At 38.7% G+C, this 12,926-nt stretch overlaps 1 protein-coding gene across 3 annotated transcripts in view; it reads left to right on the top strand.

Annotated features, from left to right (window-relative positions):
- Positions 1 to 12,926, top strand: part of elna (elastin a) — a 55,007-nt gene that overhangs the window by 31,460 nt on the left and 10,621 nt on the right. Inside the window, exons 11-48 of one of the 3 annotated variants that reach the window (XM_030152835.1) lie at positions 225 to 272; positions 399 to 461; positions 798 to 830; positions 1,102 to 1,176; positions 2,066 to 2,107; positions 2,195 to 2,281; positions 2,371 to 2,421; positions 2,510 to 2,590; positions 2,787 to 2,837; positions 2,936 to 3,025; positions 3,379 to 3,405; positions 3,560 to 3,733; positions 4,004 to 4,144; positions 4,227 to 4,361; positions 4,440 to 4,559; positions 4,639 to 4,773; positions 5,016 to 5,135; positions 5,215 to 5,331; positions 5,411 to 5,518; positions 5,613 to 5,711; positions 5,818 to 5,850; positions 6,025 to 6,093; positions 6,171 to 6,209; positions 6,991 to 7,128; positions 7,271 to 7,411; positions 8,375 to 8,509; positions 8,635 to 8,688; positions 8,831 to 8,863; positions 9,280 to 9,402; positions 9,488 to 9,523; positions 10,010 to 10,060; positions 10,823 to 10,828; positions 10,916 to 10,942; positions 11,045 to 11,059; positions 11,175 to 11,204; positions 11,387 to 11,413; positions 11,816 to 11,842; positions 12,010 to 12,054. In XM_030152835.1, coding sequence (XP_030008695.1) covers positions 225 to 272; positions 399 to 461; positions 798 to 830; positions 1,102 to 1,176; positions 2,066 to 2,107; positions 2,195 to 2,281; positions 2,371 to 2,421; positions 2,510 to 2,590; positions 2,787 to 2,837; positions 2,936 to 3,025; positions 3,379 to 3,405; positions 3,560 to 3,733; positions 4,004 to 4,144; positions 4,227 to 4,361; positions 4,440 to 4,559; positions 4,639 to 4,773; positions 5,016 to 5,135; positions 5,215 to 5,331; positions 5,411 to 5,518; positions 5,613 to 5,711; positions 5,818 to 5,850; positions 6,025 to 6,093; positions 6,171 to 6,209; positions 6,991 to 7,128; positions 7,271 to 7,411; positions 8,375 to 8,509; positions 8,635 to 8,688; positions 8,831 to 8,863; positions 9,280 to 9,402; positions 9,488 to 9,523; positions 10,010 to 10,060; positions 10,823 to 10,828; positions 10,916 to 10,942; positions 11,045 to 11,059; positions 11,175 to 11,204; positions 11,387 to 11,413; positions 11,816 to 11,842; positions 12,010 to 12,054 — 2,826 coding nt within the window. The remainder of the gene's footprint in view (positions 1 to 224; positions 273 to 398; positions 462 to 797; positions 831 to 1,101; positions 1,177 to 2,065; positions 2,108 to 2,194; positions 2,282 to 2,370; positions 2,422 to 2,509; positions 2,591 to 2,786; positions 2,838 to 2,935; positions 3,026 to 3,378; positions 3,406 to 3,559; positions 3,734 to 4,003; positions 4,145 to 4,226; positions 4,362 to 4,439; positions 4,560 to 4,638; positions 4,774 to 5,015; positions 5,136 to 5,214; positions 5,332 to 5,410; positions 5,519 to 5,612; positions 5,712 to 5,817; positions 5,851 to 6,024; positions 6,094 to 6,170; positions 6,210 to 6,990; positions 7,129 to 7,270; positions 7,412 to 8,374; positions 8,510 to 8,634; positions 8,689 to 8,830; positions 8,864 to 9,279; positions 9,403 to 9,487; positions 9,524 to 10,009; positions 10,061 to 10,822; positions 10,829 to 10,915; positions 10,943 to 11,044; positions 11,060 to 11,174; positions 11,205 to 11,386; positions 11,414 to 11,815; positions 11,843 to 12,009; positions 12,055 to 12,926) is intronic. The other 2 variants (XM_030152837.1, XM_030152838.1) reach the window with 2 other exon arrangements.

The following is a 12,926-nucleotide window of genomic DNA, read 5'->3' as shown; positions in this document are numbered from 1 at the left end:
TTTGGCGTGGTGGGAAAGTTAAAAAAAAAAAACACAACAGAATAAATAAGATGACAAGCAGCCAAACTTATAAGACGCCAGCATCCCACACCTGGCTTGGCTGCATCCTGTCTGACTTCAGCATGACAGCGTCTGTTAGTGTGTAGTACAGAATACTGCAGTTTCATTCATCATTTCATTTCAGTATGGATGCAAAAACATTGCTGTCTCATTGGCTGTGATAGGTGTGGGTGTGCCTGGACTTTATCAAGGTGGACTGGTTCCAGGACAAGGTGTGTCTCTGCTTCAGATTTTAGTTTCACAGGAATTATTTGCTCGTTTTAGTGTGTCCGTCCACTGAGTGATGATTGTGATGGGGATTAATTTGGTCCCTCTCTGATTGGTTTTGCCTCCATTAGGGTTTGGGGGACGAGGTGTTCTTCCAGGGGTGGCCACTGGTTCAGAAATGAATCCCAAATCAAGTAAGGTTAACCATTTTAATAGTAAGTAACATCTAATTTTGTAGCCTTCAGTTTGGCCTTCAATAGTATATTTACCGTCTTTCATCAAAAGTTCATTTTAAAATCAAACACAATTCAATATATACTCAGGGAGGTGAGAACTAAATAGTTTAGTTTTCAGCACATGCTTCATTTATCCAACCTTCGATTTTTCTCGTTAAAAATAAGAAAATATTAATGCATGAGGCTCACATTCATTTAATATTATCAATAATATGATTCAGTCAGAGCCACAACACTGTGCAGTATTTGTATTATACTTATCAGTCATTAATCTGTTGTTCTGCTCTTACACAGTTGGAGGAGGGGGACCAGGAGGGGCTGGACCAGGTACAGTAGCTCTCCTAATCATTCATTTTGCTTCTCATAGACTGCACATTGTTCTTTGGCCACACACTGTTTTATTTTCTGTTGCCGTGCAAAGACTTCCATCACCCAGATCTTTGCAACAGCTGGTACTGATGTCACATTGCATTACAATTTTTTTTCCCCAATATGTAGACTTATGTTATTCATTGTATTACACATGTTGAAAGGTATTTGTATTTTCTGACATTGTGGCATTGGCTTACCCAGATTTTACTGATTTCTCCACTGGCAGGAGGCCGTGGATTTGGTCTTCCACTGCAGACTGGAGTGTTCCACGGATACCCCCTTAAATCACCCAAAGCACCAGGTGTGATCTGGAATTAGATTAATTATCGCTCTTAGGTTTAATTTTCACTGACACTATTTTCTTTAAACTTTGTTGGATTTACAGCTCTTTTCTCCAGTATACAGGCATTATTACCCACATTATGGCCCAATAACAAACAGGCACTTCTATGGTTACCCTCTGGTTTTCTATGGTGGGTGTATCACATATTATTTGTATGACAGGTGATCTGTATTTGGAGCTGCAGAAAGCTTTGCTAGTCTTTATTTTTTTCTGATTAGCCCAAATACAGGACGTAACAACATTTTCTGCTCTGTAGAGACTCTCACTTCTCTGCTCACTGTCCCACTGAATGCTAGTACTAAATTCTAAAATATAGTTAGCTTGCCTGCTTACCATTATTATGCTGCAAAGTCCCATTAATAAAAGGGCTAGAATGGCAAAGATTTATGAAAAATAGTGGGTTAATAAATTGTCTTTTCATAGAAACAGATATGATACTGAAAAGACATCGAAACAGTTTTTCCTATATCTGATAAAAATATTTATGATATATAAAGATAAGCATGATATAATATGCTGGACTTTTGTGTTGCAGCTGAACACATTCATGAATCAATTTATGAATACATGTCAGACTTTCTGGATTCACATACTCTATTCACACTTGTGGCAAAAAAAAAAAAAAGATAAATATTCACTAAACATTTTAAAGAAGTCTGTTTTGCGAGATTTTAAAGATATGAAAATAACAAATTAAAGACACATTAAAGGCATGTAGAACTTTCAAAGTGTTTAGTATTATTTTTCTTGTGTTATTGAAGCAGGTTTTTACTTAAGATAGTATTAACAGACCCACTCTGTCCTTGTTGTCTTATTTATTAAGTGTTTTTTTTTTTTTTCTCTTGAGGTGCCTATGGTGCAAAAGCTGCAGCTGGCAAACTTCCTTACGGTACATAAGCTTTTTTTACACTGGAACCAAAATGTAGTCAATAGGAAAATCCAAAGGCTAGTCATTTTTCTCATTACAACTTTTCAGGTTATGGTGGTTTTGGGGCTGGCGGTCTTGGACTTCCAGGAGGACAGGGTGGTCCTGGGTCAAAGCCTGGATATCCTATCGGAACTGGTGTGTGTTTGTGCAAATAATGTTAATGAAGATAAAATAGAAGGCTACAAAAGATAAAATATTTCAGATTTATATTTGTCTTTCTGTAGGAGTGGGGCCTGGTGGCATTTCACCTGCTCAAGCTAAAGCTGCCAAATATGGTAACACAGTTATTTACCCAAAAACTGTCAAGAGAAACATAATACAAATTTTAGATGAAGTGACTGAAGTCTGTACTCTTTCTTTCAGGTGTAGGTGGTGTTGGAGGTGTTGGAGGCCTTGGAGGTGTAGGTGGTGTTGGAGGCGTTGGAGGCCTCGGTGGTGTTGGAGGTACAAAAACAAGTCTAGCCATACTTGCAGTCTGTTATCAGTCTATATGTAATATAAAGGCTGGCCTTGGTTAACAATATACATTTTTTTTGTTTACATATTTTTGGAACTGGTGTTAGCTGGAGAAAAACAGTATTAACTGATATAAGATGCAAAGACAGTTAGTAATAATCTGTAATGATCTGTCTTTTTGCAGGAGTGGGGCCTGGGGGCATTTCACCTGCTCAGGCTAAAGCTGCCAAATATGGTACTAGATTTATTCACCATGACAACATTTTACGATTGAGGAAAAAATAAATGTAAGTATTGTATTTGAGCAGTACATATGGTGTTTCTTTCCTCCAGGAGTAGGTGGTGTCGGAGGTGTTGGTGGAGTTGGAGGCATTGGTGGGGTTGCAGGCATTGGCGGTGTTGGAGGCACTGGGGGTCTTGGAGGTACAAAACCAAATTGCACAACTCTGAAAAGCTCATTGCATACCATGTAGAATTGTTGACTGCTGGAATGCCATGTGAAAATCAGATGTACATTTTATACAATATTTACTTTTCTTTACTCAATGACATTGAACTTCAGAAGTTATAAATCTCTGGGAACCATAAAGATCCAATCTCATGATAATAATAATTGTTGCCAAGATGTATTTCACTCTGAACTTAACACATTTCCCATTTTTAAATAACACTAGCATGACTGTAAAAAAAAAAAAAAAACCTCCAGTATCAATTGTGTCTATTTTTATGTAATGAAATGACTCCATATCTTTACATATTATTATATTATACTGCAGGAGCTGGGTCCAAGGCTGCTAAATACGGTGAGAACCCTAACTTTAAACGTAACCCTAACCCTAAGCCTAACCCTAACATACAGCTATGTTCATGTTCATATGTTATAAAGTAATATAGAATCAAATTAGAGTTAGAAAAGCATGTTGTTCTTATTTTGATCCTTAAATTTCACCTAAAAAGGTGGTGTACCTGGTGGGGTACCAGGTGGAGTACCAGGCGGAGTACCTGGTGGAGTACCTGGTGGAGTACCCGGTGGAGTACCTGGTGGAGTGCCAGGTGGAGTACCCGGTGGGCTACCAATTGGACTACCAGGTGGTGGTGGATATTCACCAGCAGCCAAAGCTGCTAAATATGGTATGTTGTATGAATAGCGTTAAAATCATATACTATATTAACATGATAAACACTGTAGTGTCCATTATCAGGTAGATCATGTGAATGGTAAACTAATGATGGTGTCTAATTTTGTCTTAGTATACTGTGCTATATTCTCTAAAGGACTGCAGGAAACAAGAAAAAATCAATCAGAATCCTTTATTATCCCACTGGGAAATTTTTGTTTGTTACGGAGAAAAAAAAGGGGAAAAAAGCTGTAAGGTTTATCAATTGATTTATCCTCCAAAGGTGTAGGTGGACTTGGTGGTACAGGAGGACTGGGAGGAACAGGAGGACTGGGAGGAGCAGGACTGGGAGGAGCAGGAGGACTGGGAGGAGCAGGACTGGGAGGAGCAGGAGGACTAGCTGCTGCTAAAGCCGCTAAATATGGTACGATTTCGTTTACAGCTGTATATTTGCATACTCCAGTTATTAAACTGAAAGGATTGCTAAATCAAATTGTGTTCCACAGGAGCAAGGGGGCAAGTAGGAGCAGGGGGACTCGGTGGAGCAGGACCAGGTGGAGCAGGACTAGGTGGAATAGGACCAGGTGGAGCAGGACTGGGAGGAGCAGGAGGATTAGCTGCTGCGAAAGCTGCTAAATATGGTAGAATCTACTTTATTACATTGAAATACTGCTCAAATTCAAAGTGAAATAATAGCTAAATTAATTTTTATTCCACAGGAGCAACAGGGCAATTAGGAACAGGAGGACTGGGTGGAGCAGGTTTGGGTGGAGCAGGACTAGGTGGAGTGGGACTGGGAGGAGCAGGAGGACTTGCTGCTGCTAAAGCGGCTAAATACGGTATAATCTATTTTACTATATTAATATGCTACAGTTACATTAAACTGAACATTTTACTGAATCAAATTTTGTTCCACAGGAGCAGGGGGGCAATTAGGAACAGGGGGATTTGGTGGAGCAGGACCAGGTGGCGCAGGACTGGGTGGAATAGGACCAGGTGGAGCGGGACTGGGAGGAGCGGGAGGACTTGCTGCTGCTAAAGCTGCTAAATACGGTAGAATCTATTTTGCTATATTCATATACTCCAGTTACATTTTTGTTTGTTCTTTTTTAACCATCAACCTGTCCAGGGACTACAGGTGTAAATTAGCACTTATGCTATAACCTGACACCAAGTATCTTTCCTCTGACTTTGTCTAGGTCAATGTATTGTTGTGCACTGTCCCTGTCCAAATAAAGGCATACCATACCACACATTAAACTGAACATTTTACTGAATCAAATTTTGTTCTACAGGAGCAGGGGGGCAATTAGGAACAGGGGGATTGGGTGGAGCAGGATTTGGTGGAGTAGGACCAGGTGGAGCAGGACTAGGAGGAGCAGGAGGACTAGCTGCTGCTAAAGCTGCTAAATATGGTAGAATACATTTTACTTTCATTCAGATACTGCCCAACTGGAAACTGAAAAGATTGTTAAATCTGTCTGTGTTCCATAGGAGCAACGGGGCAGTTAGGAACAGGAGGACTAGGAGGAGCAGGACTTGGAGGAGCAGGACTGGGTGGAGCAGGACTTGGAGGAACTGGATTAGCTGCTGCTAAAGCTGCTAAATACGGTAGAATCCACTTTACTATCATTCAGATATCTGTCTAATTTTACACTGGGAGATGGCCAAAGCATTTTGTCTTTTACAGGAGCAGGTGGACAGTTAGGAGCAGGGGGACTGGGAGGGGCTGTAGGGCTTGGAGGAGCTGGAGGACTGGGTGGTGGATTTTCAGTTGCTGCTAAAGCTGCTGAATATGGTAGCCAGAAGAAAATTTTGCAGAAGAAACTATTTGGAATTTAAGAAGTCATGTCAGTTTTGTGCACAATTACATGATTATTTTTTTTCTCAAGGTGTAGGTGCAGGTCCAGGTGGTGCTGGGGTCCTTCCAGGTGGTGGTGTAGGGGGAGGAGGCATTCCTGGAAGAACCCCATTTTTACCTGGATATGGATGTAAGCATGCTCCATGTTTCTTATGTACAATGACTGTTGAAAAAACTATTTATCATTTGTAACATCATCTTTACTCCTGATCTCTCCTGGTCATTTTATGTAACAGCTTTAGCAGCTGGTGCCAAACCTCCAAAATATGGTGAGATCTTGTTTTTCTTTCCATTAGATGTAAAATAATACTGTATACTGTATACTTTAAGTAGTATATTTCATATCATGCGTTTATAAAAAGTACAGGTTGAATGAAGTCAAACTGAATAGTTAAAAGGCCGACAGTGGTGTAAAGATTAGCTGTCTATTTACTTCCCAACAGGTGTAGGTACAGGAGTAGGTGGTGTCCCAGGAGGTGCAGGACAGGTATTACCTGGCCTTGGTTATGGAGGTAAGTCATTATTGTGACTTAATGAACAGTAACATCATGACAAAAGGTTTTTTGTTTAAACATTATGGTTCTGACAGGTTATGGAGCTGGTGCTGGAGTTAAACCCCCAAAATACGGTAAGATAATTATCTAAAGTTTATTTGTTCTTTTGTTTATTTGTTCTTTTGTTTGTTTGTTTGTTTGTTGTAAGTCCAGAAATATTTCAGTGCATTATATTAATGCTTTTTGAACCTTAGACCATAATTCTTGTGAATTTCTGTAGTGTGACTTTAATATTGTGTTGTTGCTAGCGTTAAGCTCAAGTTCAACAATTATTCGTAGCTCAACTGGTTTGTGTAAGTGCAATATGTTGGCAGCGGAAAACAACAGGAAAGGAGGACATAGTCAGTGTTGTGGAAGGTCCAATAAAAGTATAAATAGGAAAATGATACACTTTAAAAAACATATGTGTGTAATCATAATATATTCTGACAGGGAGGGTCTAATAAGAATTACTTATTCTTACTAATAGGGCATTTATTGGCCCAGTTCTTTTCATGAACATGTGTCATGAATGATATATATGAACACAAGTGGCCAACTGTAAGTCTATCTGTTAAGGCCTTGTATCACTATACATCTCCATATGTGTCTCAAGTGATCACTTCTGATTGAATTAATTGACTTTATATACAGACAAACAAGCTCATGTAGTGTAAACATTGTAGTGTGTCTTTGCAAATTTACATGAAAAACACATGAAGTTGCATGAACATACATGTAAAAGTTTGGTAAATTCTGCTGACAGAGAGACACAGAGATAGATAAACTCACATGTTACTTTGATGTTGTGTTAATAGTGAGAATAGTGAACAGTGAATAATGCTGTTTACTATTTCCCTTAATTGTGAGTTGCAGGAGGAGCTGGAACAGGATTAGGACCAGGAGGACTGGGAGGAGTAGGAGTACCTGGTGGAGTAGGAGGGGTAGGGGGGGTACCAGGTGGTGTACCAGGAGGACTGGGTGGACTCGCTGCTGCCAAAGCTGCTAAATATGGTAGGTGAATTAAATCACACACCACACACCATTAATCTAAAAGTAAATATAGGCTTTTGTTTGTATATAAACTGATTATGTCATTTTTAATAGTTATACATTTATACAATTAATGCAACACTTTTCCTCAATCTCAATTTAGGAGTTGCAGGCGGAGCAGGAACAGGGGTAGGACCAGGAGGACTGGGAGGAGCAGGAGGAGTACCTGGTGGAGTAGGAGGAGTACCAGGTGGTGTACCAGGAGGACTAGGAGGACTTGCTGCTGCAAAAGCTGCTAAATATGGTGGGTGAAGGAGACACTGTTTAGCTGACACTAAATACTGAGACATTTGCATACAAACTCATTCTGTCAGGTAGGACACTAGCGTTGGAATCCAATATCAGTATTGGAGCTGCTAATCAGTGTGTCATTGTGTATTTGTAAAAGTATGGTATTTATCATCATCACCTAACAAATGCTCATCATTGGAATGGAATTTGGATGCGTGTGGTTTGTGCTGCTTAGAAATGCAGTCAGATAATGTCATAAAACAACCATCTCAACATACATGCACAGAAGTACATGCAAACTTTAACTGTCTGCACTGACCATAGGAGAGAAGCAACAATTAGAAAGCATGACTTTAGATGTGAATTGGTGCAAAATATTACATGTTTTACAGAGGGAAGTGCCCTTCTCCTAAATATGTTTAATACGTTTTCCTGTTTCTAAGTGTAGTAGCTTGCCAGAAAATGGTCAGAAGCAGAGCCGATAACACAAAGTAATTGTATCATTGCTGTAGCCTTATTTACAAATCAGTACAATCAATACTAGAAGCCCTTGGAGAGCACAGACCTCCACCAAGGCAGATCAGTGCCCCCCCGATGTCCGTCTGTCTGTCTGTCTGTCTGTCTGTCCGTGTGCAAGATAACTCAAAATGCTATGGACAGATTTGGATGAAAATTTCAGGAAATGTTGATACTGGCACAAGGAACAAATGATTAAATTTTGGTGGTGATCAAGGGTGGGGGGGTGGGGGGGGGGCACTGATCTGCCTTGGCAGAGGTCTACGCTCTACAAGTGCTTTTCTAGAAAAATCATTTGTTCCTTGTGCCAGTATCAACATTTCCTGAAATTTTCATCCAAATCCGTCCATAACCTTTTGAGTTATCTTGCACATGGACAGACAGACAAACACAGACAAACCAACGCCAACAAAAACATAACCTCCTTGGCGGAGGTAATAACCTCTATTTTCTTAATTAGGAGTTGCAGGAGGAGCAGGCTTAGGAGCAGGACTAGGAGGAGCAGGAAGAGTAGGTGGAGTAGGTGGAGTAGGAGGAGTACCTGGAGGAGCAGGAGTAGGACAGTACTCTGCTGCTGCAAAAGCTGCTAAATATGGTATCATACATAGCATTTAAATGAAGCAGTACTTCAACACCTCAACTGTTCATTCATTTTCATTCACTTATGTGCTTCTGAGCTCAGAGTTTAGTGTATGACCGATGCAAGTTGCTGTTTCCTAGGACTGACAGGAGGAGTCGGAGGAGCAGGAATAGGACCTGGTGGTGTAGCAGGGGGTACAGTACACTTTTATTAAGTGATAGTAGAAATCAATGTTTTATGCTATGATTTCTTCACTTCAGTCTATTTCATAAATCCTCTATTAAACAATACAAAGTTTAAAGTGAAATATTGACAGTAGTGTTTCTTTTTATGCAGGGTATCCAGGCGGCGTTAAACCACCAAAATATGGTATAAGGCATGCTTTAAATTATCAGAATAATTTAGTCATGTTACATGAAAGGGAAAAATACCTGTTTTGTCTTTAAATTAGAGCATTCTGCAACTTCAGCATCTCTGGACCTTGCTTACAATGCTGTAACTGCAAAGCTCTTTTGTCTGCTCAGCCCATATTTTTGTTAAAATAAGGGGGAAAGAGCCTGTGTTGTATGGTTGATAGTTTTTTTTCTTCATACATTTGAAACTGTCGATAGTAATTCATGCTGCTGTTTTGTGCTGAGCCATTCATTATTGTTGTGTTTTTACAAAAAAATCCAATAAACATACTTGAGACAGAAGGCAAAAAAAGGCCATACATAGGACAGTTCTTGCTTCAAGTACAATATATAATAAACATTCCTTCCACATACATAATCTGCATCTCACAGGAGGGGTCACCGGAGTAGGACCCGCCGTACCAGGAGCCACACCGGGTACAGGTGTCGGTGGTGTTCCAGGTGGTTCTACTGCTGTGGTACCTGAGGGCACAGGGGTTCCTGATGGAAAACCAGGTAAAGCTTATTTACTGATCTTTTTTTGTGTGTGTATGAGTCTCTTTATATATGTCGCACACTGCATGAACTCTATTCTTCACAGCAACAGATGGAGGCCCTGCTGGAACTCCTGGTCCAGGTGCAGTAAACAGACAATACTACCCACATGCTTTTGCAGTATCAACATACCATATATGGGAGCAAGGTTTTACATGTAAAAACACACTGTTCCAGTGACCCACAGTATGTTCAGTACAACTGTCCAGGTTCATCTAACACTGACAGTAAATAATAAACCATTATTTCCAACCCCCATGAGAGTATTCAGACTTAAGCCATATGCAGACAGCTAACCTACCTCACTATTTTCGCTCTGTCTGGCATTTGCACACACCCTGGGGTGCTGCAGCAATACCATGCCATCATTTATCCCGTCTACAGTTACCTCAGCCATCTCTTGCCCATATTGTTTGTTTTGCAAGTGCTACCAGCTATTGACCACCTTCGGCTTAAAGCCCTCCAGCTATGCCATTGTCAAAGAACACATTATGGCTTCTGCTTGTTGTCTCACCTGCACCTGTTGAAAGCACAATGGATGAAACCAGAACTTGTTGTCTTTTGGCAGAGCCAACAGCTAATGCCACAACTGGCAAGGCTCCAGAGGTCCAGCAGCCCAGTAAGACTTACTGCTTGCATGAACATCCTGTGACTTAAAATTGACATCTGTCTTGTATAAATAGAATATGTTGCTTTTATTGTAGTTGCTCACAATAAGTACAGATAAGGATGTATTTTCAGCTGCAGAAATGACATCTTCACTGTACAATGAGCTCACGTCTGTCCAGATTATCTCACTATGTCAGCTCAGATACAGTAAAACAGGCCTTTTGTATCACTATGAGATAAGTTTGTTTAGCCTATCATAGCACCTGCTGCTTCTCTATTTATTTTTTTCATTTACAGCCACAGATTTTCTCTTCTTTTCAACACTAATTTTCTTGTGCACTTAATTTTTTTGTTTGTTTTACTAACAGCTAACAGCATTTGATGTGTTACTTTCATGCCCATCATACCTGCAATATGGGGAAAATACTATCATAACTTGACATGTTCTACAGCAGGGTTTTGAGTTGTACTTTATGGAAATCTTCAAATTGTCCTAAACACAACACAACTATTTCATCTGTACTTTTATATAGTCCAACATGAAGTAGCAACCCCTGCTGAAGAATACTACTTGTACATTGTTTTGTGTATATGCTGACTTAACTCCTCCTGTCATTATGTTTCTTTAATAGATTTAATACACTACTGGTTAGGATTTATGCCACATTTTTTCCTATATATACACAATAGTTCTATATTTGTATGATATTATTAAAATTGTGCTTTTTATGCTCTTTCTCTTCTTTTCACTGTTGCGTTGGACCTACTAAAGCAGGCGGTAAGTACTAAATAAGTGCTGATACTTTTACAGTTCATTGATTATATGCTGCAGCCTGTTATTAATGGTAATATTCTTTTGTAACAGTTGCTGGTGGGATTGTCCAACCAAGTGGTGAGTAGTTTACAGTAAACAGCTGCAGTAACAGTGCATGATTTGTCAAGATAACCGCTGTAAGGTTGATGAAAATATGTTTTATTTTTATTTTTTTCACAGCTGGAACAAGTGTTGGTAAATAAGAACCTAAAATACGATTTTCAGCCTTACAATAGAACAATCAGCACAATTTAGCAGATCTTATGTTCAGACACATTGGACCAAAACAAAGTTTGTTTATGTGTCGCAGGTGGAGCAGGAGTTGCAGCCCCCTCTGGTGGTAAAATACGTGTTACATTTTTCTTCCACTGTTCATTACATCATTTGATTGTGTATCATTTTGAGTAAATTTTCTTTGTGTAAACCTTTACAATATTTTAATGTATGAGATGATTCTTTATTTTTCACCAAGCAGATTCTATGTTTATAGTTAACTTAAGTGACTTTTTTCCTGTGTTTTAGCTGGTACAACAGGCCAAGGTCAGCCCAGTAAGTCTGAACAATTCATTTGTATCACTGATCAAATGAAAGCAAAACATACTTATTTCTGTTTTCAAAATTCAAGAGAAAAGTAAAATCTCAGCAAATCACCAGATACAAATAAAATATATTTACACATTCTCTAAAATAATTTAATGACAGCAATCAAACACATTTTATTACAGTAGAGACTTGTAATATTCTTTAGAGACTTACATAGGCACATGTGTTACATTGTTGAGTAACCTTACAATTTTTTTTACACTTAAAGTTTTTTAGGGATTGTTTTTTTTTATCAGCAGTTTCACAACTATTTCCTCTTGTGTTGTTTTATGTCTTCTGGCTTTTTGCATCTGTCAACACGTTTTTGCAGTAGTGAATGTGTAATGTATCATATCTCCTCTCTCTCAGGTGCACCTGTAGTCCAACAGCCTGGAGGTAGGCCAAAATTATGCTTTAAGTGATTTAATAACTTTGTACTGGTCCTGTGCTGTGATGACACATTGCTGTAATTGTATTACCACATGGTGGAGACAAACACAAAGCTGCTAAAGCCTTTGCGTCTGTAATAACCTCTATAATTACACTAAACTTCACTGTTTTAGGAGCTGTTGGTACAGGAGTCAAAGCACCTAAACCAGTCATACCAGGTAACAATGATTTGATCTGTTCAGTAACACTCTATTTGTTATCCAGGAAAAATAAAATAATGCAAGTGCATTAAAATTATATATAATCATATAATGTAGTGTGTTATATAGTATAGAAGACTGAGTAGGTGCAACAAGCTAATCTCTGTTTCACAGGGATTTTTTTTAATCTCTCCTAGATGATCACTGATGCTTTTAGATGATCTCTGTTTTTAAAAAAACAAAACAAAACACATAAACACATACATGTGCACAGACACAGAACATTAGCATCATCAGTATTATCAATACACTTCTGATTTCACTGTGTGTCATAGATCATGCTTTCACTTTGTTCTTACAGTGCAAACTCTGTTCAGACAGTTAATATACAAATCAATAAAACCAGCCTTTAATATCCAAAGGAAAGCAACGTCAGGTGTTTGTAAACCTAATTATACTTTAAAAACACTCAACAGTCATCGGTTTTGTGAATACACGGTAAACTGTTTTTGCCATTCTGCACTATTTTATTTGTTATGCATTAAGATGTGCCCAGGGTGTTTTTCTGCTGTAAACTGAATCATTTATCAAGATAGAGTTTATTGTCCCTGATAAAATATACTGTTCCTGAGAGGACAGTTTGGAACATCCTTCATAGCATTAATATTTATGTCAACACAACAGTCATATAAACACAATAAAAGGAAACAAAGGCACTTATGTTTAAAATATACAATATGAAATAAAATAAATGTTAAAATATTAAACACAGTAAAGATGCAATAACAGTTAACATTTTATTAGATTAAGATCCTTCATTGTCAGTATACAGTACATGCACCACACACTGAAATTTAACTTCTGCTTTTAACCCATCACTAGAACAGGAA

This window comes from Sphaeramia orbicularis, chromosome 13, assembly GCF_902148855.1.
Source record: "Sphaeramia orbicularis chromosome 13, fSphaOr1.1, whole genome shotgun sequence".
NCBI lineage: Eukaryota > Metazoa > Chordata > Actinopteri > Kurtiformes > Apogonidae > Sphaeramia > Sphaeramia orbicularis.
The sequence above is the reverse complement of the archived record's forward strand: the minus strand, read 5'-3'. Positions and strand labels throughout refer to the sequence as shown.